Source organism: Triplophysa rosa, linkage group LG24, assembly GCF_024868665.1.
Source record: "Triplophysa rosa linkage group LG24, Trosa_1v2, whole genome shotgun sequence".
In the NCBI taxonomy this organism is placed as follows: Eukaryota; Metazoa; Chordata; class Actinopteri; order Cypriniformes; family Nemacheilidae; genus Triplophysa; species Triplophysa rosa.
Window position 1 is genome coordinate 14,779,719 of NC_079913.1, and position 25,237 is coordinate 14,804,955.

Sequence of the window (25,237 nt, forward strand, 5' to 3'; positions counted from 1 at the left end):
AAATGCCATTCTCAGGCATTCCAGCACAAAGGAATCACAAAGTCGTTCTGTTCCAATCAGTGAGCCTCCTCTGCAGAGCGCTATTTGTGTGGCATGCATCAGTTGCTGCCTGTGAAGAGCTTTTCAATTCTCTGATTAAGCTCCGTTTCAGTTAGGATGCTGCCTTAGAATGTAGTTGACTTTAATTGGGAGTAGACAGCGAGGTTGCTTTAATCCCCCCCATTTATTTTTACATACTTCATGCGCTAACTGCATTCTGTGATTTCCTGTTAATTAAATGGGATTTGATATATCTGATAGTGGCCATACTAAGGTATCTTATAAAGTAACAGTGGGAATGCACCCATGATGTGCAGCCATAATATAATATAGATTAAATTTGTTTTTGCAGGCTAACTTTTTGCAGAACAATGTTAATGATGTAATGCAAAAACAACTATGTGCAAACAGACTTTTTAGCTGGCTCTGTTTCGGTTAAGCTTCTCTGTCTCTGTTGCATCTCAAAGCATTAGCATGGTGGAAGATCATAGATGCCTCTCTAACCGCTGATGCGCAGTCAGGTGTGAGCTCGAATAACGCTTTTATGCGTGGATGGAAGGAGGAATTGGAGAAATCAATCTTTCACTTTGGAGTTTTAATGGCTTGATTTAAATGGGGTTTATGGCAGAACTCGAGCTAGCTGAATCACAAAGCAGTGCTTTAATGTGTGTGTGTCTGCACAAGCTAGTTATCTTTGACTTCAAAAGTAACAAGTCATGCCCTGGTGAAAGACCCAAGGGCAGACCGCTGTCTCTAAAATATGTGGAGTAGAAAACAGAGTTATTATGTCTATCATAAACAAATGCGAGCCTTAATTAAAAGGGGTTGTGTATTACACAGTCCATAACACAAGCATATTTTCTCTGTATAATGTATAGTTTCTTGCCGGCTTCATTAGTAGTGCATAATAATAGCTTATGGTCCGTGCTAGTTGGACATGAATGCAAGAGGTTTCTGATTGTTTTGTCATTTTAAAGCTGAAGTCCATACCTCTATATCACAATCTCTTTTTAAACATAACATTGCAGGTTACCTTGCCTACTTATCTTTACGTAGATTGAAGTCAAATGATATCAACTTCTTATTATAAGATTACTGTTTTAACACTAACACCGAGGCAGTAAAGACATTTTTAACACTGATTTGTAATGTACTTTCTTAATAACAATTTTTCATTCATTTTTAACCAAATGTTGTGGCATGAAGGCTTCGGATAGTCTGTTGTTTTTAGCTCTATTTTCTTCACCCAACGTTCTTTGTTAACAAAGCCAAGTGTCACTCTTAATATTAGTATTTCTATGTGTAACGGATTCTAACAAAACCTCTTAAAATACAAAAAAAGGTCTTCCCAGCATCTGCTATGGGCATGAATGATCCCTCAAAAGGCTTATGGCTTTTTGGATTGTAAAACAGCTTAAAAATCATGGGGGGGACCCGAGCCATAGTAACACTCTTAGAGCACCTTAGCAACTACACCGTTGAGTTTTGCATAGACAAACTACTACAATAGGCAACACCTCTTAAACTTCAATTTGCCCTGTATGTAATAAATGAGTCATCTACAGATGAAACAAATGCAAAGAATATTTCATCTTCATCTCTCTCTTGTCTTTTGTTGAAATTACTGAATTAATGAAAGAAACGGCAAAGAACTGAGGGGAAGCAGAGAGGGTCACGCTTGGAATATTCATTATGTTGCTAAATTAAAAATCAGCAACTATCAGCGCCTAATATTGTGTCTTGTTCCACTTCAGGTGGTTTAAACAGCCTAAACTAAATGGATTCGCTGTCTGTGTGAATAACTGCGAGCAGACAAACTCTTAATTTGTTGCACAGGCTCTTAGGGGCGTCTGGCTGATTGGCTTACCATTCAGACCTCTGAGATAATGCAGGCCCTGAATTTATTTTCTGAGGTGTTTGTCACTGAGATGCTATCTTATCAAGTGCTAGAGTGAAGAAACACTAGAGGTGTTTGTCTTCTACTGTGCAAAGTTTGTTTTAGTGAACTATTGATTTCTTTGTACTGTAGATGCTGTTTAAGACTTCTTCTGTATGAGCGGTATAAATGACAAAACCTTAAATTTGTCCTGTAATGCATTGCATTTGTTTACAAAGGTTGTATGTAATGGGAGGTTTTGGGGATCTGTTCCCACTAAGGACACCTACCCTCAAAAAGCTAGTTTGTGTAAGATATTTTTTGGTCTTTAGATGTGGGAGATGTTGACTAAATAAAGTGTAGTTGCCGGCACCTGCTCATCCTAAATGTAGTTTTCCTCGGATAACAAGACCGAAGTTTTTAAGTGATAATGTACATCTAGCCAGTTGTAATCACAATATAAATGATCCTTTTGTATCACCCTGAAGGGGTTTATTTTGCGATTACCAATAACAACTGTTAAGTTTGTAAATGTCATTCTGCAAGTCATTTTTGCAGCTTAGTTTTGCTTAAATTGGAAAGTTTTACACTGAGATTGTTAGGTCTTTTTAAGGTCTACGTGTAAAATACAATCTGTTTAAAAAGAGCAAAAAAGTTTTGAAGCCAAATGTGTTGCTGCTCAAGAGTCCAAATGTCAAGCACATTTTCAATTAACTTCCTACTTTATATTATATTGGGAAGATATTTGTTCATGTTGCACTTTAGACAGTTCACGGCACGTTGTAATTGAGAGCAATTCAGAATCTAATTGACCGTGGGTCAAATGTTTTATTCTTTTTGGCGTTGTTTGATCTAAAAGTAATTCAGTTGAACAATGGAATATTTCATTCCTGTTTATTTTATGATTTGTAGAGTGTTCAACTACATTTATTTAGTGAGGTGAATTTGTGTGGAATTTTAAGGAACGCATCCTTAGAGATGAATAGTACACATATTACAGATATTTCTCTTGCTGTCTTGTTACTGAGTTATAGTGTTGACTCTATTAGGATGGTAGCATTGAAGCATTAGGTGAAATGAACTCTTCCTGATTAATCGAAAGCCTGACACATTCATCAGAGAACTAGTAATTTTGTCCACACCAGAGCTCCTGGAGGAAACCGCCGGTAATGATTAATCATCATACTCGCAGGTCTCGAATGAAGAGCAAACCTCCTGCCTGTAAATGTGCTTTAATACAGTTTAATGATAGCGTGTCACTGTTGTCGCAGGAAGCCCACTCAACGAGAGGCTGGAGCAATTTATCCAAAAAAGACAAGAAAAGCATGGAGGACTTAATATCCTGGAAGTAATTACAGCTTTGCTCTTTCCCTTGTTCAGTGGAAACGCTGCAACTCAACATAGCGCTTTTTCATCTTGCGAAGCCTCGATAAACAAAGCTGTTTATAAAGTTCCTGGCGATCAATCACCACATCTCCACCGGTTTGTCTCAAGAGCATTTAAAAAGAGGGGATCAAACGCTGAGGATCTGCAGAGCTGCGACTTTGCCGTTTGATGGAGTGACTATGGCGGTGTTCTTGAGCCAATGATCGATTCATACAAATTCAGGATGGCTTGCCGAGAAGACAAGTATGAAAGTATTTCAGTAGCAAAACTTGAGAGCATGTAGATTTTAATTTGTGAACTTGTAAAGTAAGTATTTGTACCTGTACACTCAAATGTACACTCACAGCCCCAATGTTAAAACTTGTTAAATAAAAAACTGAAGTTGAATATTGAGATTTGCACTCGTGGACAAAACTCACAAATCTGTTTTCTTAATTTGAAGTTGCAGAAAAATAGTCACAAACATGTAAACTGGCATTTACTAAAATACATTGGCAGATACAAATGCATAGCACATATTTACACGTTTTCCTAGATTCAGATTTGAATTGCAACCACAAATAGGCATCTACAACCTCTCAAACCTGTCACTGCAGTTTCAAATCTTCCCGCCTTGACTTTTGCTACTACTTTCGCGATAAAACCGTTGCAAAACTAACTTGTGCACTTGAAAGCTCAGAGGCGAGAGAAAGAACGGCATTTGATGATGTCACGCGGCTGAGCCACACCGCCCCCTAATGGTGGGAAAAATCACAATGAAAGGATCTAGCAAATAATAGTTTAAATAATGTTTAAATAACTAAAGCGAAACCATCAGATTTATGTATACTATCATGTATAATTATTCCATGACTTATACTATATTGTATAGATATCATTTCGTAATGTATTTTAATGATATCATTCTGTATACTATCGATAATACGTTGTGTACTATGGTTTGTTTTAAAATATAATGACAGGCTGACTACATTTTCCGTTATGTATACTGTCACAGTGCAGCACTGAGACATAAACATACACGGTGTTATGGTGAATAAGTGTTGTTAATATTGTTTGCTACATGGAAATCACCACAGACACATGTTGTTTTCATCAAGCATCATTTAATGGAAATACAATAACATAGATTTTATACACTTACCAGTTTTGTTAGGCAGAGCCAAACTTGTTTAATGTTCAACCTGGACTTTTATGCAAACACTGGCAGCCATCTTAGGTGTGACATCTGCAGGGTCACAACCATTATACCTGCCAATATTAATTGTTTGTGGTAAAGTTTATATGTTGAATGGTGAGATGTTGTTGAGGTATGCATGTTATTTATCGTAGTAATATGCATGTTTATGTCAATGGTGGTTCACAACTATGTGTATTACGTATGGGTTTTACCGCCAACATGGTATGATCCGGAGGCGGAGCCTAGGATATAAAATGGCTCCCAAAGCATCATGAGGGTAGGTTGGAACCTGCTCAGAACAAAGAGTAAGGTCGGTTGGTTTAAAATGTTAGAGTAAGCCTGGACATGTACAAACAGATGCTGTTCAGACCTGTGTGGTTTAGCTGAATGAGCCTGTATATTGATACATTTTATCTACTTTGTTATTTTGATACTCTGCTGTTGATGCATTCTTGGCTGACTTTTTCATATGTGAAAGAGGAGGAACCATTAAAACTCTCTTCATCATATCTACAACCTCTTATGTGTCACTTACTAACCCATTGCTCGGGACATCCTGTTAACATTTGGTGTCAGAAGTGGTTGGAATTGACATTTGAGTCTAAAGTGATCCAGGAATACGGATCCAACGTTTGATGTGAAAAGTTGTCCAGGAATACGGATCTAACATCTGGTGTCAGAAATTTTGAGTCAAGTTTCCGGTGAGTGACACAGAAACTACTAGCATGCCGCCTAAGAAGAAGAATCAACAAGAAATGGATATTGAAGTAGAACAGAATCAAGATGTTACATCTGGAGATTCAGTACAGCCGGTAGATATTCCTAACCCTTTAGGTGATTCAGCAATTACAGCTCTGGCAGGAATGTTTCAAGCATTTCTACAGTATCAGAGGGACAGAGATGAGAGACAAGAAAGAGAATCAGGTCGACGGGAACAGGAATACAAGGTACTCACTCATCAAATTACACAGATACAGATGGATTTGGAACAGAACCGACAAGAAGCTTCTACATCTGAACGGTCAGTCACTCGAGTTTTTGACCATCTGCCTCAATTATCTAAATTACAAGACACTGATGATATTTAACTTTTTCTCACTACCTTTGAGAGACTGGCGGAAGTGTACAAATGGCCGATGGAAGATTGGGCGATTCATCTGATTCCCCTACTCACTGGCAAGGCAAGAGCTGCAATTGTCGCTATGTCACCTACCTATTCATCATGATTATGGAAGGATTAAGGAAGCCATTCTACAGAAGTATGAAATCAACGCAGAACCCTACAGACTGAGATTTCGAACGTTGAATACACCTGTTGATGAGTCACCGATAGAGATGTACGTTCGCTTAAAGGATCTGTTCTTCAAGTGGGTCAACTTTAAAGACAGCAGCAAGACGGATCTGATGGAAATCATAGTGTTGGAACAGTATATGCGTGTGCTTTATCCAGAGTTGAGAACATGGGTGAAGGAAAGAGATCCAAGTACCGCACAAGAAGCAGCTAAACTAGTTGAAGCCTATGTTGCAGCTCGTAAAGGATTCTCTGGAACTTTCAGATATGCCGGCAACCTACAAGCCACAAGAGGTAAGTCTGAGGGGTCAGGGGGAAGTTCGTACTCTCATAGTCAGTTCCAGATTGTACAGCCCACTTTCTCAAAGCACATGACCCCTAAGCCTGTAGACACACGTCAGACATCATCCAGCACTGAGATAGTTTGCTATAACTGTGGTAAATCAGGTCACACCAGCCCACGTTGCCCAATTAAAAAGCCTAGATCAGCCAGGCTGTGTTATGTACCTAGACCTACTTCTACAGTTTGCAATGCTTCCAGCACAGAACCCACCATTACTGTTTTATTGAATGGAAAGCCAGTAACCGCACTGATAGACACTGGTTGTACAAGGACCTTAGTACAGGCTCAGTACATAACCAGTGATTTGTGGTCGGAGGACACAGTTGCAGTGTGTTGTGTCCATGGGGACAAAACAGAGTTACCCACTGCTGAAGTGTATATTGAGGTGAAAAAGCAGCCATACTTAATGAATGTTGGTATTGCACCTAATTTACCTTATCCGGTGTTGTTAGGCACAGATATGCCAGTGCTAGTAGATCTGGTACAGGAGACAGCCTGGTGTGGAGTAGTTACTAGAGCTCAGACACAGAATGTAACTCAGCCACCCATAGATTCTCCAGGAAACACACTTAGGGAAATGCCTTTTTTCTCTGAAGATAGGGTAGGTGAGAAATGTGTCTCAAGAGAAGACCGTCTGGAAAAAAGAAGAGGTGAGATTGCAGATCTGATTGTCCAGTCAGATCAGATATATTTAGGGTTAGCTGAGCCTGAAGTCGATGACACGGAGTTTAGCATACCCAATGAGCTAGCTAAACTGCAGAAAGAGGATCTCACATTGTCTACATGTTTTGAGAAGGCTAATAAAGCCGCTGTCTCCAGTTCATTGTGCGAGGAGAGGTTTGTGGTAGAAAATGGTCTTCTTTACAGACAGTCTAAAGAGGAGGGAAAACAATTGTTGGTACCCAAAGAGTATCGCAAGTGTGTTTTACAAGAAGGTCACTCTATTCCATGGTCAGGACACTTAGGTTTCATGAAAACATTGATGAGAATTTCCAAGAGATTTTTTTGGCCTAACATGTATAGCGAGGTGAAACATTACTGCAAGTCCTGTCCAGAATGTCAGTTGACAAAAGGTAGAGTTCCTTCGATTGCACCACTAGTGCCTATTCCTGTTGTAGTAACTCCCTTTGAAAGAATAGGAGCTGATATCATTGGTCCTCTGGAAAGAAGCCAGAGGGGTAACAGATTTATATTGGTGATTTGTGATTACGCCACTAGGTATCCAGAAGCATACCCCCTTAGAGAAGTAACTGCCAAACAGATTGCAACAGCAATGTTACACTTGTTCTCACACGTAGGTATCCCCAGAGAGGTGGTAACAGATCAAGGTCAAAATTTTATGAGTCATACATTGCAACAAGTTTACCAACTGTTAGGAATCAAGAGAGTACGAACATCTGCCTACCACCCCCAGACTGATGGACTGGTGGAGCGATTTAATCAAACACTGAAAACCATGTTGAAGAAGTTTGTGTCTGAATCTGGAAAAGATTGGGATAAGTGGTTACCTTACCTTTTATTCGCTTACCGTGAGGTTCCCCAGGCTTCTACTGGTTTCTCGCCTTTTGAACTGCTCTACGCACATCAAGTTAGAGGTCCTCTGGATGTCTTGAGAAACAGCTGGGAAGACAAAGACAAGCCACGAAAGCAAAACATCCTTTCCTATGTCCTTAAAATGAGAGAACAGCTTCAACGATCAACAGATCTGGCTCATCAGAACTTGAATGAGTCTCAAGTCAAGCAAAAGGTGTGGTATGACCAGAAAGCAAGAACAAGATCCTTTCAGCCAGGAGACCAAGTTCTTTTATTGCTACCTACAACAGAAAACAAACTGTTGGCAAAATGGCAAGGTCCTTATCTGGTGAAGAGGAAACTTGGTCCAGTAACCTACCAGGTCGAAATGCCTTCCAGACAACATCCATTGCAAACCTTCCATATCAATATGTTGAAGCAGTGGCATGAACATCCCGTTCAGCCGAGATTACAACAGCAAGCTGTAAAAGATTTCTTGGTAAGAGTTGTGGAGGAAGAAGATGAAACTGAGGAGCAATACTTACCTGTGCATCAAAGTGGGTGCCACGTAGACCTTCAGCATCTGACAGAAGAGCAACGTCGTCAAATACTGGAATGTATCCCTGAGCAGTTGTTTCTAGACACACCTGGTAGAACAAACCTTGTCCAACATCACATTCAATTAAAAGACTCGAAACCTACTCGGCAACCAATTTACAGAGTGCCAGAAAGACTTTTACAAGCCATGAAGCAAGAACTGAAGTTAATGCAGGAATTGGAAGTCATAGAGCCTTCATTCAGTGAGTGGAACAACCCCATTGTGCTTGTTCCAAAGAAAGATGGATCCCTCAGATTCTGTCTTGACTTCAGGAAGCTCAATTCAGTGAGTAAATTTGACCCATATCCGATGCCCAGAGTTGATGAACTGGTGGAGAAGCTTAGTAAAGCAAAGTTCCTCACAACACTCGACCTATGCAAGGGTTACTGGCAAGTACCCTTAAGTCCAGACAGCAAGGAGTTCACAGCCTTCAAAACTCCGTTTGGTCACTTCCATTTCAGGGTCCTTCCTTTTGGACTTCATGGTGCACCCGCAACCTTTCAAAGGATGATTGACCACATTCTCTGTGGTACAGAAGCCTTCGCTGCGGCATACCTGGATGACATAATCATCTTCAGTACGAGCTGGCAGGAACATCTGCAACATCTTCAAGAGGTATTAGGCAGGATTAAGTCGGCTGTTCTCACCATCCGTCCGGATAAATGTACCGTTGCCAAAGAGGAAACGTGTTATCTTGGTCATGTTTTGGGACATGGAGTAATTCGCCCACAGGTGGGAAAAGTGGAAGCTATTAAACAAGCAGAACGCCCGACAACAAAGAAGCAAGTACGAGCTTTCCTTGGTTTGGTGGGATGGTATAGACGATTCATCCCCAATTTTTCAAAAAGAGCTGTAGCTCTCACAGAATTGACTAAGAAGGACAAAGCCAATACGGTTAAATGGACTACGGATTGTGAAAGTGCTTTTATGGATTTAAAAGATGCTTTGTGCAGAGAGGCTGTTCTACAGAGTCCGGACTTTGAGAAACCTTTTACAGTGCAGACCGATGCATCAGAACATGGTCTGGGAGCTGTACTGTTGCAAGGGGAGCAAGGACAACTTCAACCAGTTGCTTACATTAGCAGGAAGTTGCTTCCCCGTGAAACACGTTATTCCACTGTGGAGAAAGAGTGCCTGGGACTCAAATGGGCAATGGATTCTTTTAGGTACTACCTCATTGGTAGACAATTCAACATAGAGACTGATCACAGAGCTCTTAGTTGGCTAAACCAAATGAAGGACTCTAATGCCCGAATTACACGTTGGTTTTTAGCCATGCAGCCTTTTCAGTTTAAGGTGTCATATAGGCCTGGCATTGAGAACTGTGGGGCAGATTTTCTCTCTAGAACACCACATTGGGTGTCTCGAGAAGGGGGAGGAAATGTCACAGTGCAGCACTGAGACATAAACATACACGGTGTTATGGTGAATAAGTGTTGTTAATATTGTTTGCTACATGGAAATCACCACAGACACATGTTGTTTTCATCAAGCATCATTTAATGGAAATACAATAACATAGATTTTATACACTTACCAGTTTTGTTAGGCAGAGCCAAACTTGTTTAATGTTCAACCTGGACTTTTATGCAAACACTGGCAGCCATCTTAGGTGTGACATCTGCAGGGTCACAACCATTATACCTGCCAATATTAATTGTTTGTGGTAAAGTTTATATGTTGAATGGTGAGATGTTGTTGAGGTATGCATGTTATTTATCGTAGTAATATGCATGTTTATGTCAATGGTGGTTCACAACTATGTGTATTACGTATGGGTTTTACCGCCAACATGGTATGATCCGGAGGCGGAGCCTAGGATATAAAATGGCTCCCAAAGCATCATGAGGGAAGGTTGGAACCTGCTCAGAACAAAGAGTAAGGTCGGTTGGTTTAAAATGTTAGAGTAAGCCTGGACATGTACAAACAGATGCTGTTCAGACCTGTGTGGTTTAGCTGAATGAGCCTGTATATTGATACATTTTATCTACTTTGTTATTTTGATACTCTGCTGTTGATGCATTCTTGGCTGACTTTTTCATATGTGAAAGAGGAGGAACCATTAAAACTCTCTTCATCATATCTACAACCTCTTATGTGTCACTTACTAACCCATTGCTCGGGACATCCTGTTAACATATACTATAATGTTCATTGATATACTATATAAAAATGTACATTTACACAGTTCAACATTATGATTCTATAGCCTAACCCTTGAGGATTATTATTGCTTTAGTTATAATGTTACCAATATTATATTAATATTTAAAAAAAAACACGTTCCTGGTAGTATAATATAAATGTAAATTAAATTCAGTGAGCAATGTATTATTGACCATTATTGCACTTTTAAGCTATTTCTACTTTTTTATATTTTTTTGTTATTTTCAATAAAGGGAAAATGAACAGAAATTGTATGCAGGACTGTGCAATGCCACCATATACTGTATTGGGGTTGTGGGTTTACCTGGAAGTTGTTTTTCTCATGAAAGGTTTGTATTTTTAAAAGATGAGCTTAAACATATTTAATCAATATTTAGTGTACAATTATTTTCTCATGTGATAATTACTAGCCGCAGGATAATGCATCCAGTCGGTTGTTATCTCAGAATAAACCCCTTAAGTGTTATACAAGAACTGATTCTGATCATTCTGATATAGGAGCCTTACACAATGACAGGCTGACTGTACATTTTCTGTTTTTAATTTTGATAATTATTGTCAGCGAACTTGCTTCAGCTAAGTTAGGTTGTTAATTAGGTTGCTAATTTATACATCACCCTTATCAGATTCAAGATGTTTATTGTCATACAGTATGTACCTGTAAAAAAATTATGTTTTGCAGATGGGGTAGAAAAGCAATAAATATATAATAAAGGACAAACATAGAACAAAGATATACTGCAGTAAATATAAAAGAGAATAAAATAGAAAAGTTAATTTATAGTAAAAAAGTGGCCGTAAATAGTATTTTTGTTAAGGAAAATGTATTTATTGATTTAGAGTTTCATCTTAAATTAAATACTGTATTAGTGATTTAAATTGTGGTTTTTCCTGCCATTAGGGGGCGGTGTGGCTCAGCCGCGTGACGTCGTCAAATGCCGTTCTTTCTCTCGCCTCTGAGCTTTCAAGTGCACAAGTTAGTTTTGCAACAGGTTTATCGCGAAAGTAGTAGCAAAAGTCAAGGCGGGAAGATTTGAAACTGCAGTGACAGATTTGAGAGGTTGTGGATGCCTATTTGTGGTTGCAATTCAAATCTGAATCTAGGAAAACGTGTAAATACAATGGCTTGCAAAAGTGTTCAACCCCCTTCATTTTATTAACATTTTGTTATACTGCTGCCTTATCTTAAACTACTTTAAATGATTATTTTTTTACATTAATCTACACTCCATGCACAATAATGACAAAACAAAAAACTGATTTTTGACAGCTTTGCAAATTTATTAAAAATAAAAAACAAAAATAAGTACATTGCATAAGTATTCACACCCTTTTCTGGGAGACTTGACATTTTGCTCAGAAGCATTAGTTTTGCTTGTTAATGTTTATACACTTCGAGTGGAGTTAACCTGTGCCAAATTCAATTGAATAAGTATGATTTGGAGCGGCACATACCTCTCTATAAAGGGTGCAACAGCTGAAAATGCATATCAAAGTAAAAACCAAGACATGAGGTCAAAAGAACTGCCAGTAGAGCTTTGAGACAGGATTGTATCAAGGCACAGATCTGGGTAAGACTTATGAAAAAAATCTGCTGTATTGAAGGTTCACAGAAGCATGTAGCCTCCATTTATCCTCAATGAAAGAGGTTTGGAACCACCAGATCTCTTACTTGAGCTGACCTCCTGTCCAAACTGAGCCATCGATGAGGACGGGTCTTGGTTAGAGCGGTGACCAAGAAGCTGATGATTACTCTGGTTGAGCTCCATGATCATATATGGAGATGGGAGAAACTTACAGAAGGACAAACATCACTGCAACACTCCACCAATCTGGGCTTTATGGCTTAGTGGCCAGACTCAAATCTTTGCTCAGTGAAGACACATGGAAACTTGAAATATGCAAAAACATACTTCAACGAATCTTTCAAACTGTCAGAAACTAGATATTCTGGTCTGATGAATCTCAGATTCATGCATCATGTCTGGAGAAAACCAAGCACTGCTCAACACCTGTACAATACCGTCTTAACAGTAAAGTGTAGTGGAAACAGCATCATGATGTGGGGGTGTTTTTCAGCTTCAGGGACTGTACACAAAATACGGAGATAATGATCACGAAAACCTAGCCCAGAACATTCAGAACCTCAGACAGGGCAGAAGGTTCATTCTCCAACATGACAATGATCCTAAGCACACAACTAAAACAATGCAAGAGTGGCTTATGGACAACTCTGTCTATTTCCTTGAGTGGCCCAGCTAGTGCTTGAACCCAACTGAACATTCTCTGTAGAAACCTGAAAATGTCTGTCTACTGATGATCTCCATCCAACCTGACAGAGTTTGAGAGGATCTGAGGAGAAGAATGACAGAAAATTGCCAAATGCAGATGTGTAAAGCTTTTCACATCATACCCAAAAAGATTTGAGTCTGTAAAGGCGCTTTAACCATTTTCTGAGTTAAGGTTGTGAATACTTATGCAATGTACTTATTTTTGTTTTTTATTTTTAATAAATTTGCAAAGCTGTCAAAAATCAGTTTTTTGTTTTGTCATTATTGTGCGTGGAGTGTAGATTAATGTAAAAAATAATCATTTAAAGTAGTTTAAGATAAGGCAGCAGCATAACAAAATGTGATTAAAATGAAGGGGGTTGAACACTTTTGCAAGCCACTGTATGTGCTATGCATTTGTATATGCCAATGTATTTTGTAAATGCCAGTTTACACATTTGTGACTTTTTCTGCAACTTCAAATTCAAAAGACAGATTTGTGAGTTTTGTCCACGAGTGCAAATCTCAACATTCAACTTCAGTTTTTTATTTTACAAGTTTTCACATTAGGGCTGTGAGTGTACATTTTAGTGTACAGGTACAAATACTTACTTTACAAGTTCACAAATTAAAATTTGTGGCAGTTTAGCAGCATTAAAACGCATATCATTGGGATGCTTTTACTATGATTATTTTTTCGTCTTGAGTGCTGCTATAGCTAGAAGTAATCGCACATTGTAGGTTAACAACCACAATTCAGACACCACAGAATATATAGACGGTTATAAAGTGACAACATAAACAAACGTTATTACGCATGCTTGTGATCGTGGACTGGCCTTAACATTCGCAAACAATAGTGCCTGTAGATTATTTCTGTTAACAATCAAAAGAAACTGAGAAGAACCGTTACTTGGCTAAACTTGTCTCTCCAATATTTTGAATTTAGACTGCGATACCAAGCTCAACCACTAGATGTCAATGTACCGTACAGTTTCTTTAAATGCGACCAAACTACAGGACCCATTCAACAAATTGTTTATTTAATAAAGTGAACATGCAACAAAATTCAACAAATCTTGGATTTAATACACTTTTATACAATAAAATAATAATATAAATGGATATTAATATAAATAGGTCTTTAAAAGAAATGGGCTATAAGGCACACCAGTAGAGAATGGTCAATATGCCCTGGGGCATCAAGATAAACAGTGCTTTTGAAGAAAATCCTTTCAAAGTCCTAGTTTTCGCTATTTATGCAAGTTTTTTTTGTGCTTTTTCATTCTTCACCTTGCCAATGTTTACTAGGCTTGTGTTTGTAATTAGGCCAGGCTTTTAAATCACATTACTGTACACCCAACGTTCATTGGTTTGGGTGGTATATTGTATTTATTGTTGATGTCCAGTTGCACAGAGTGACTTGATTAAAGCCTGTCCCAGTTTATTGCTGTCAAGCTGCTATATAATATATGCCAGAGAAACATTTAAGACAACTTGGGAATTGTGTCATATGCTGCGTTGGTGGTAGTGTAGCGGTTATAGATCTGGGCTAGTAATAAGCGAAGGTTTATGAAACTGGAGAGTTCCTGGCATTCGCCATTACCGCTGAGCCCTTGAGCAAGGTGCTTAACCCCAGGCTGCTCCTGAGGGACTTTTCCTGTAGCAAGTGCACTATAAGTCAGTTTGGATGAGGTTGCATGTGCTGCATGACTAACTAAACATCAGTTTATTATAAAATACAAATATTTTATTCATTCTTGGAAGCAGATCCTTAGGATTTCTAGAGTTGCAGAAAAATGTTGCTGCTGTATATGAGGTCACTAGGAAATCAGATTCCTTAAGTGTCTTTTTGTCTCTTTTAAAAGCTTTTTACAAACCTGAATAAACCTTAAATATTTAAAACTTAATAAAAAAATAAATCAAAATTTACCTGATTTACTTTTTGATCTTATTGTGCCTGTCTATGTTTTTCCAAATATTCCAACATTTGTGTTTTCATATTCATTTCATCAAAATAAGGTTAACCAGTAGTATTGTTGTACCAAACTCGCATTCAGAATTCAGCCATTTTTTATTCACTACATTTACTTTATGCATCTGGTCTATGCTTTTATTCAAAACTACTATAGAGAAGGTGCAAGACATACATTTCATCAATATGTGTGTTCCTTGGGTCGAACCCAGAAATTTTGCATTGCTAACACAGGGCTCTTCCAACTGAGCTACTGAAAATGTTTTTCTTGTTGAATATCTTGTTAAACAGCATTCACATCTGTACTGTTTCATGTTGATTTTGAAAGATATTGACAATGTAAATACAATATATCATTACCAATACATCTTTCTACATACTTTAGGGAGGAAATCCGTAGATGCAATAAAAATTTGCAAGCCCAGATCAATGACTGTGGTTGGGTGTGTAGATCATTAGCTCATTCATTTATTTCCAATTATTTGGCTTAGCTCATAACAAGTAATTAGTGTCCCAATCTAGTTATTAATAAAAACTAGGTTAAAAACTAAGCTGTGTGCGATGGGTGTGTTGATCGAAAGATAAGATATGACTTTTAAATAATGCTTTTTTATGTTGGTTGTAGTTGACATCTGTTTTGCGCACAATATTTTAAATTTATTTTGGTATGCACTATGCTGTTCTGAATACACCAGTCCTCTAATAATATCTGTAGTGAGGTCTCTGTCTCGAACATTTTCTGAGTGTCCAGATACATAGAGGATGGGGAGAGCGATACTTTTTTCAAAGACCAAAGCTCTTAGACTACCACATGCTCGATTTTATAATGTTCTTCAGGGATATAATTTGCTATCAAAGTTTTACACACCCTCGCTCTTCTTCATTAGGCAGTCAACTTAGAGCATTTTTCTACCATGGCGCTGAACCGTTCTAAGCACGGTCTGAAACGGTTACAGTTATGTTTCCACATGAGCCTGGTTAGACACGGCACGACTACAAACTGTTCTCGGCTCGGAATTTTTCTGAATGGTGCTAATAGAATGCGTGCAGAGACATTATAACGCAGTCTCTTGTGTTACCAAGGCAGCGTGTGATGCGTTTGTCTTTACATTCTAAAGAATTCTGTTATCAGCCCTGCGGTGGAAAATTAAACTATTTATGTACCGGTTGGCATGAATCAGCACAGAGTAGAATGATTAAGCAACGAGAACGATTCGGCGCAATGGTGGAAAAGCGCTCTTAGATTCAAGGATAGCAGGGCAACTTAGCAAAAATATGATTGAAGATGAAAATGGTGTCCTTTGGAAATTGTTGTTTTATGCATAGACTGATCTGTCTCAGAGAAGAGTCATTTGAAATGTAATGAAAGATTTAAGGTGTTGTTACCTGTAGGAGTGAATTAGAGTGCATTATGTAATTCATCTAAATAGAGATTGCAAAAGGCAATATTCTGAATGTGACATCTTAAATCAAAAGATTATTTTATGTCTTCACACAGTAAACTTCCCAAATATGTGTTTTGGTTAAAATGATAACAAATAAGCCATATTAAATACACTACAATAGCATTAAAAGACTTTATACTTTTCAAAACTTAAGCAATAATGTATGAAAAGCTTTTCAGTAAAACAAATTCAGTACGTTTCAACATTCCACTAGAACGTGTTTTCCCTGACATAGTATATCTAGTGTATCTGGTATGTGCAAACATCTCCTGTTCATTACTATGAAGCTGATTTAGAGCAGTCTGTATTTTATAAAGCTTTATATAAATAAAGGTGACAATGTCTTGTAATCATCACTGTTTTTAAATGATGTCATTTTCAATTACTGGAGCATTGTATTCACAAACACCCAGGACCTGTATTATGTGATGTACGGACCTTTATGTCAGCAGAATTGAATACCGGAAGTGCTCGTCAGTGTATGGATTCTTCGGTTATGTTTATTTCAATAGGCTGTAATCGCCTATTTGACTAAATGCCTCTTATAATCTTTTAGGCAGTTACCATGCATTCGGCTATTTTAAAGACTGGAATAATGACGCACATAAGCAATACTGCTCTTATGAAAAATAATCATGGTTTCACTTCGAATATATACTAGATTTGTACTATAATAAAACGATGTTTAATTTTCATAAAGGGTGTTTCAGTCATATTCATTTAACATGTAAAGTCAACAAGTATGAAATATGACCAGTAAGAGCAAACACAGGACTATGTTGGGAAATAAATGTATTTATTATTTAGAATGTGCATTTGGATGGGAAATATATTTATAGGAAGGATTTATAGGATTTCAGCAAGTTAAAGAGATAAACATCCTCAGTTTTAAAACGCATACTGCACACAAACATACTTCTGCATGTTATTTTAAAAGAAGGCGCTTCATCTTACCATCAGTCTCATCCATTTAACTGTCCTCAAATATTTTGTGTGAGGAAATTGTGAAAACTAAGGTAAGGAGGTCGATGTTTTAGCTTTAAAGACCCCCTGTGGTGAAAATTTAGATTTTAATGTTGTTTATATGGTTATGTGGTGTTTTAATGTGCTTTAAGACTGCAGAGTATTTTAACAAGACAGTTTAAAAATGCAGTTTGAAACTGCCCCAGTTAATGACGTCATAAACTTGTAACCAATCACATCAACTCATTTGACCCCATGAATCAGCAGTTTGAGGCATAAATATGCAAAGATAGCACATAGATTCGGGCTGAATCGATCACTGCACTGCTGTGTCAGCTCTCAGTTTCACTTTCAGTTATAGCAGCGTCTTGAACTGCTGAGTGCGACTGGGTGGAGGCTGGACTAATTTGCATATTCATGTGTCTGCATATACTTAATGACGCTATTAAATACATTTAAATATGTAATTTTAATGGTCAAAGATTAGCTTAAAGGGATAAAACTATTGACCACAGGGGGACTCTTTCTCAGAGCCAACTCTTTCATATGGCCAGGCATGCTATTTTGGCATTATTCTTTGACTAATAATATTGTAGTTAGGCCTATACATTGTCACAGTCATGTTCCTGTGAAAAGGAACGGGGAATTCTATGCCTTTTTATTACACAGACTTGGGCAGACACACACCTACAGCAATTAACCTACATTAATTAACACCTTTGCAATAGGCATAACATCACTCTGTTATTGTCTAGGAGGTCAGAAATAGAATATGCGTATGAATATCAATAGGTGCAGCCCAGCTTTACATACTTAACGTGTGTTCCTGTGATCATATGTGCATTACTGTATCAATAACAAACCTTAAAACAAGGAACAATTGCCTTCAAGAGTTTAATGTCTTACACTGTGTGTTATGTATTCAACAATTTGCAAAATGCAACAATGTGTAAAATTGTACTTAGAAACCTACTTAGAAGGCTACTTAGTAGCTTAGAAACCTTTGCGTGTTTGTCTTGGGCCTTGAAATGGAGTTTTAGTTAGAGTAGTACTGTCCAAAATACATATACTTGAGATGCTTGTATTGTGCTTACTTTTATTCATCAGTTTAGGTGCATTTATTTTGTTCTGATTGAGTTTTTAAAAATCAAATTGTCAATCAGACGGACTTAACTAGCATAAGTTTGGTAATGTCGTTATCAACGGGCATACGTATTAACTTTGACACATTTTAAATGAGAAGACACATTATAACCCTTTTTGTATCTCTCTCCTCATGTATCTTTTCTACCGTTCTCATTCCCATCCACCCCCTCCATACCCCCATGCTGTGATGGAGTATTAAGCACTCTCATTCCCCTTCATCAGGGCAGGCAGGATAGGTGAATTAGGCTGGGAGATTGAGGCTGCATCTCTGCTCTAAGCCACTCTAATGCAGTCATTGACTCTGAGGCCTGCCGGAGCCACACGATGCCGTCTTGAGTGAATTAAACTTGGCCCCTCTATACCTAAGAGAAATGGGCTTCCACCGGCGAGGTCCTGACCGCACAGAGCGAAAAGAGAAACGCATATCTTGACAGGCAGCTTGCGCTACCTGCCCTGTGCTTAAGATTGAGCAGGCGAAGAATCCGTGATTGAAAGTTATAATAATTTAGAGGAGTGTGGTGGTGCTTTGTAATAGCAAGGGGTTTCCAAACCCCGGTGAGGAAATAAAGAAATAAACAGCTCCATGCTGCAATGCCTTTCTTTTGTCTGCTAAATGCCAAATAAACCTTCATCCAGTAGAATGAAGCCGTGCGGTTTCCCTGGGCAACACTTTCTCGCAGGGTCTATGTGTATGAACAGGTGAGGATGGGTGACTTGTCATTCATAAGTTGACTAGTCAACTAGTCTAGTGAATAGTGATCTAATGTGTATATATATTTGCTCCACAATTTTTATAGCCAGTCATTAAAAAGATATGTTTTTTGAGACCAATCACACCAAGAATGAAAGCTATATTAGTTTAAACCAACTGACAGTAAAGGTAGGTAACCAGACTTGGCATCTTAAAGTGTCATGAACTCCTGTTTCAGTAATGGTTTTTCACGCCTCCAATTTGAAAAGGGTAGAATAGGGACATGGAAAGGTCAAAGGATAGATTGGTGGAGAAAGGGGAAGACTGCTTGAAAAGGAGAGGGTTTAAAGCAATAAGATGCTAATAAACTAATTGGCACAGGTGAAAGTCTTATTTTTATTTTGAAAATGCTGGATTGTAATAATGAATAAGTGTGCAGGGTAAATGCATGTTTTGTACAATGCATTGATTCTTTTATGTACACCACATTGAACTGCTTATGAATACAGACATATCACATGGCAAAGAATGCTTGCTCTTTCACACTCGCAAGCATGTTTACAAAAATGTAAAAAATAATTCAAACATGGGCGTCGGAGCCATTGTAATTGGGTGGGACAGGACCCTCTCACTTTTAAAACCAATGATACAGGACCCACTCACTTTTACATCTCTAATTTAGCACACATGACTTATCAGAGCGCCTTCAGTCAAATCCATTCCACTTCAGGAATGCCTAATAAATTAAACTCTATTCTGTGTTTTATCTACAGCCTTGACTTCCAAGCTTCTCCTTTTTCAAATCCATTCCACCTGGTTCATTCAGAGGCCATATAAATTAAACTCCATCCCGTTTTGTCACAGCAAGTTAAACGAAGTATTGTTGTTTATTATACATTATACAGTAATAATAGAGTGTAAATAATTATTAGGGCTGCGGCAAAACGCAACTCGACGTCCAGTCTGGTGTATACAGTCACAGGCTAAAGGCTGCGTCAGTGAGTCTCTGTCAGACAGCGCACCAATATTAAGTTCTCTTTCGTGCTTTAATGAATAAAACCACACAATATTATGACAGAAAGCCCGTTTTGTCTAGCATTTTCGTAAGCACAGACTTAAACATGTTAAATACAATCTTAAATGAATGCAAATTTGTGACAATGGGAGTGGCGTCATCTGCGTTAAGAGACTGCTCTTAAAGGGGACGCATTCTTAAACCTACTGCTGTGACTCCTGTCACTAATTTTAATCAAAGAACAAAAGAAAAGAGGAATTCAATGTGTTTTGTAGCTTTAATGAGAATTCATCTGTAATTTACAATTTAGCATTAAAGACTGTATTTGTGTTTGATAACTTCTATTCAATTTCTGTATATTTCCTACCTATTAGACATGATTGCTCTCAGTTATACTTTTGAATGGCTATAATTGATGTTAAAATAAATCAATTTAATAGAGACATCAGTAACAGTACTAATATCAGAATGTTGGCTTTCATTCATAAAATGATGCTGTTAAAGAAATCTTTTGTTTCTACATTAATTTGAAGATTAAATGTGAAATTATTAGATTGTAAAAGTATATTTTAAAACATTAATGTTATGTGCGATTAATCGTGATTAATATATGGACTTTTGGCATTTGGAATGATCTGTTAATGTTTTTTAACATCTTTCATGTTTCCTTCTAAAATTTAAATAAAAGCTTTTAGGTTTTGAAGGAAGGCTTTTGGCAAAACCAAATTCCCACCTGTCCTGACTTTACAAAGCTCTCAGGTGAATCGCAGAGGAACACAAATTATGTCTTTTGTGTTGCTGCTCTGAGGAAACTTAGGTACATGACCCATTTCTCTAAGGGACAGCAATGGAAAATCCGCTGCCGTAGATACAAACCTACAAATCCCAATGGAGAGTTTACAGTATGCATATACCTCACATTTTGTGACGTACTTTGAACCTGAAGAACAGAGCGACTATATTCAGTATATATCTCTCTTATAATAAACTCAATGTGTACTCTCATTGTTTTTATGATTTTAAACCTATACAAAAATGTGTTTTGGGGTTCACATGATCCTTCAAAATTGAGGACCTTACAGCAGGAATTATTGCTCAGTTGCTCAGACCACACCAAGTTTCCCTATTGTGTATGTAGTCACAATCATTTTTAATCTCTTTTCACAGGGTCTGATGATATTGCTCCAGAACCTACCCACAATGCACTGGGGCAACGAAGAAGTTAGTGTACTCTTGGCTGAGGCTTACAGACTAAAGTTTGCCTTTGCTGATGCCCCCAATCACTACAAGAGATGAGACTCCGCCTAGCTCCCCTGCTGAATATGATGACCCCAACCAACCTCTGTGGCGCCTCTGGTTGTGACGATATTATACTGATAACATGATGTTTTTATGGAGATGGAAATATGTACAATGGACCGCAACTGTTACGGCATATTTTCTGTATTCCTACTAATGTCGACACTCCAAACACAGTAAAATCACCAGGGTATCAATATCGTACACTGTTTAAAAACACTAATGAAATGTATCTTTATTCTCTTCTGTTTTTCTTCAGTGTATTGCTAACCCACTTCTAGAAATGTTTACAAGAGAAAGGTTTTTAATGCACTGAATCCATGGAAAAACTCGTTAAATCAAAGAATTTCTTCATTATAATTGGTTGCCACAGCAACAGCAGGATGGATGCTGGCCCAGTTTATTCAAGGCAATAATTTAGCATTAAGCGATAAGACGGTTTAAAAAGACTTACAATGAAATTGTTCAGCTTAAGCAATGTCAATGAACTTCTTATAACCTTGGTCTACCTCAGAATGCGGCCAGGAGTCATAGGGTGATGAATTTGTCTGCGGATTAGAACAGTACCTATAAAATCTGCCTTATTTTGGCTGTTTGAGTTGTACAAGGTGTGCAGGTCAATGAAGGCAGCTTGGGTATGCTAACTGAAGAGCTGGCTATGTTTCTGCTTTTTTCAGTGGCACATGGGACTGTCAATTTGACATCCCATTTTGAAACTAATACAATAATGCACACTGACTGTACAATGCTGTCATTAATTGGCGTATTTGGGGAAATCAGCTTCTAATTTTGTCAGTATTTGAACTGTGCGCTGCTTCAATCATATCATCAGGCTTTTAAATTTGTGTGCCAGTTTAAGTGAACCTCCTCTTGATGTCTGTTTGTCTCCTTTTTGTACAAGATATAGACTATGAATCGGCGTTTATTTTAAAATTTCCATTTTTTCTTTTATATACTGTTTACATGAGCCTGTTAAATTGTGCCTAACTCCAGCGATTGATGACTTTTATTGACCTGGCAGATATTTATTTAACATTCATGATGATTTGGGTCTAGCAAAGCAAAACATCATAAACAGTGAATTCAGCAGCTCTTCTGGTCTACTTTGGCAGTTTGATGAGCGGCAGAAAATGTACTGTAACTGACATTCAGTGTCTGAACGTATGGAGTTACACAGTACAAGCCACATGGGGAGATATTTTCCGGATACCAAACTTCTTGACATAACCTACAGAAAAGTCTGAATGGATTTTAACAGAAGTGTGGGTGAAATATTCTGAAATGTTCTTCAATTTAATAGTTGTGTACAGAATTTTGTTTTCAAAGACATGTACATAGAAAATGTGTAAATAAATGCAATATATATAATTATAATTTGTTGACGTATTATGTAAATCTTTTCCACTATTGTCTTGGTAGGGTTTTGAGAGACACTTGCTGAGCAGATTAATTAAATTGTTGACTTGTTTATAGAAACATTTGGTAACTCAATGTCACTTACCACGAGCTGGATCTAATATGTTAACACTGGGACCATGAGCTTGCAATGTGTTGTTGGCCACGTGCGATTATCTACATATGTGAAGTATGTTTCTGAGGCCTGTTTCATAAAGCAAAACATTTAAACTTAGTTTTGACCAGATGGTTTGATAAAGCGCACTATATGACCCTTCCCTATGACGTGAGATGTAAGTAACCAGAATGTATGAACATAAAAGTGTGTGACTCGCAGTTAAAAGCCAAGGGCACTACTGGTCCAAAAGGTTTAGAGTTGATTGAGTAAAATGTCTCTTATGATCTAAAGTTTTTTAATCTAAAGGCATATGTGTGTTTGTAAAGTAGTTTTGGCAACATATTTCTTTAATTTGAAAAAAATATTTATTATTATTATTAATGGTTTGTTTATTTTTTTAATGCATGATTTAGCTTAATTTAGTCCATAATCCCTGTTGTGAAAATGTGGAAAGTCATCCTTTTGAATGGCAGAGTATGTTCGCAATTGTAATCTGTATCTTATAGTATACTGTACAAGTATCTTCAAGTATTATGTTAATTTTATATGTAAAAGATTTTAAACTTTTTTAAAGTAATAGACTAATATGAATAATTTGAATTAAAATTGCCCATCGTACCACTTCATATAACTTGTCTAATATCTTTTTTTTTTTTTAAATACTTTATTTAAAGTTTTCCAAATTTTCAAAACAACCCCCCCACCCCATGCCAGCAAATGAACAACAAATAAATTGTGAGTATCAAAGATATGCAATCTACAGCAATAATACGCACCCATATACACATATGTATGGGAGTAGTCATACGTACATAAAGAAACAATATGGATACATACATATGTTTATAGACAGATATACTGTACATAACTTCAAAATAAAACACCTATGTCAAAAATCATCCAAACATAAAGAGAGGAAAGATTAACTAATTGTACATTGCCCGATATATAATCCACAGTAATACCATTCTTAAAGCATTTGACCAGACCGTTAAATTCAATGATCAATGATCACCCTCCAAATATTCAAAGAAAGAATTCCAAATCTGTAAGAATTTTCTCGGTTTACCAGCAATTTCATATCTGATCTTTTCCATGTGTAACATACTACTAAATTCTGTGAGCCACATCTCTAACTTGGGTACCGTCTCTTTATTCCACATCAACAAAATTGCCTTCTTTGCAATTATCATCCCATATTGTATCGTCTGAATTTGATTAAGGTTATAGGCTTCCAAGGTTGGGGCCCAACCCAGTATAGCGACCAGAGGGTCATAAGGAAGATTAGTCTTGAGTATCTTGGCATAAAAGCAGAAGATATCAGACCAGAATTTACATATTTTTGGACATGTCCAGAACAGATGTGCCAGTGTGCCCTCCTTGGACTTACATTTAATACATAGAGGTGATACCGAGGGGTATATAGAATGTAATTTGGTACAGGAATAATGTAACCTATGTACAACTTTGTATTGGATTAGTTGAAAGTTAGAACTAATAGAACAAGTCCTAATACCTTGGAGGGCCTCAGCCCAGGAATCATCTGGGATATCTATACCCAAGTCTTCCTCCCAGGACATCTTTAAGTGTTGTGTTAGAGGTTCTATGGAACAATTCAAACATTCGACACATCTGGAAACAATACCTTTTGTGTCGAGTTCGAGAGTCATGATGTTATATAGATGTTCAGGGGGTTTGTTGGTTTCAAAACTAGACATACTGGTTTTTACATAGTTCCGTATTTGTAGATATCTGAAAAAATGCGAGGGGGGTATTCCAAATTTTTGTCTAAGCTGATTAAAAGTAGCGAATATGCTGTCAATGTATAAATCCCCTATGGTTATGATCCCTTTTTCCCTCCAAGATAGAAAGGTCTTATCTGTTTGCGAGACAGGGAATGCGTGGTTACAAGCTATAGGGGTAAGAGAGCATATTTGAGGTAGTTTAAAGATCCTTCTTATCTGGTACCAAATCTTGAGAGAGTTTACAACAATGGGATTGCATTTTTTAAAATTTCTAATAGGTTTGTTTTCTGCAAAGAGTAGAGCTGGTAATGAAAAACCCTGAATATCTTTCTCAATAGCGAGCCACGCAGGAATGTTAGTGGTTGACTCCCCAGGCCCTGCATTGCGCCAATACATTAAGGCCCGCACTTTGGCTGCCCAATAGTAATGCCGAAAGTAAGGGAGGCCTATGCCAGTATCCTTTTGTTAAATCCAGCGTCGAATAAAAGTGAGCGGTGCCCAGCCGATCTAACAATTCGTCGACTCGCGGCATTGGATAGGCGTCGAATTTCAACACGGCATTAACTTTGCGATAATCCACGCAGAACCGAATTGAGCCGTCCGTTTTAGGCACTAAAACTATCGGGCTCGCCCAGTCGCTGCTGGATTCTTCTATTACCCCTAAGTCCAGCATGGCCTCTAATTCCGCCTGAACCACCTTTTTTTTGTGTTCAGGTAAATGTTAGGCTCTACTACGCACCACTACCCCAGGTTCGGTTTCGACATGGTGCTGTATGAGATTCGT

General features: G+C 37.8%; 1 protein-coding gene across 2 annotated transcripts in view; it reads left to right on the forward strand.

Annotated features, from left to right (window-relative positions):
* Positions 1 to 22,563, forward strand: part of tbc1d22a (TBC1 domain family, member 22a) — a 185,375-nt gene extending 162,812 nt beyond the window's left edge. For both annotated transcript variants that reach the window (XM_057323906.1, XM_057323905.1), the window contains exon 13: positions 21,064 to 22,563. In XM_057323906.1, the coding sequence (XP_057179889.1) occupies positions 21,064 to 21,192 (129 nt within the window). In that variant the 3' untranslated portion in view covers positions 21,193 to 22,563. The remainder of the gene's footprint in view (positions 1 to 21,063) is intronic.
* Positions 22,564 to 25,237: the final 2,674 nt, after the last annotated feature.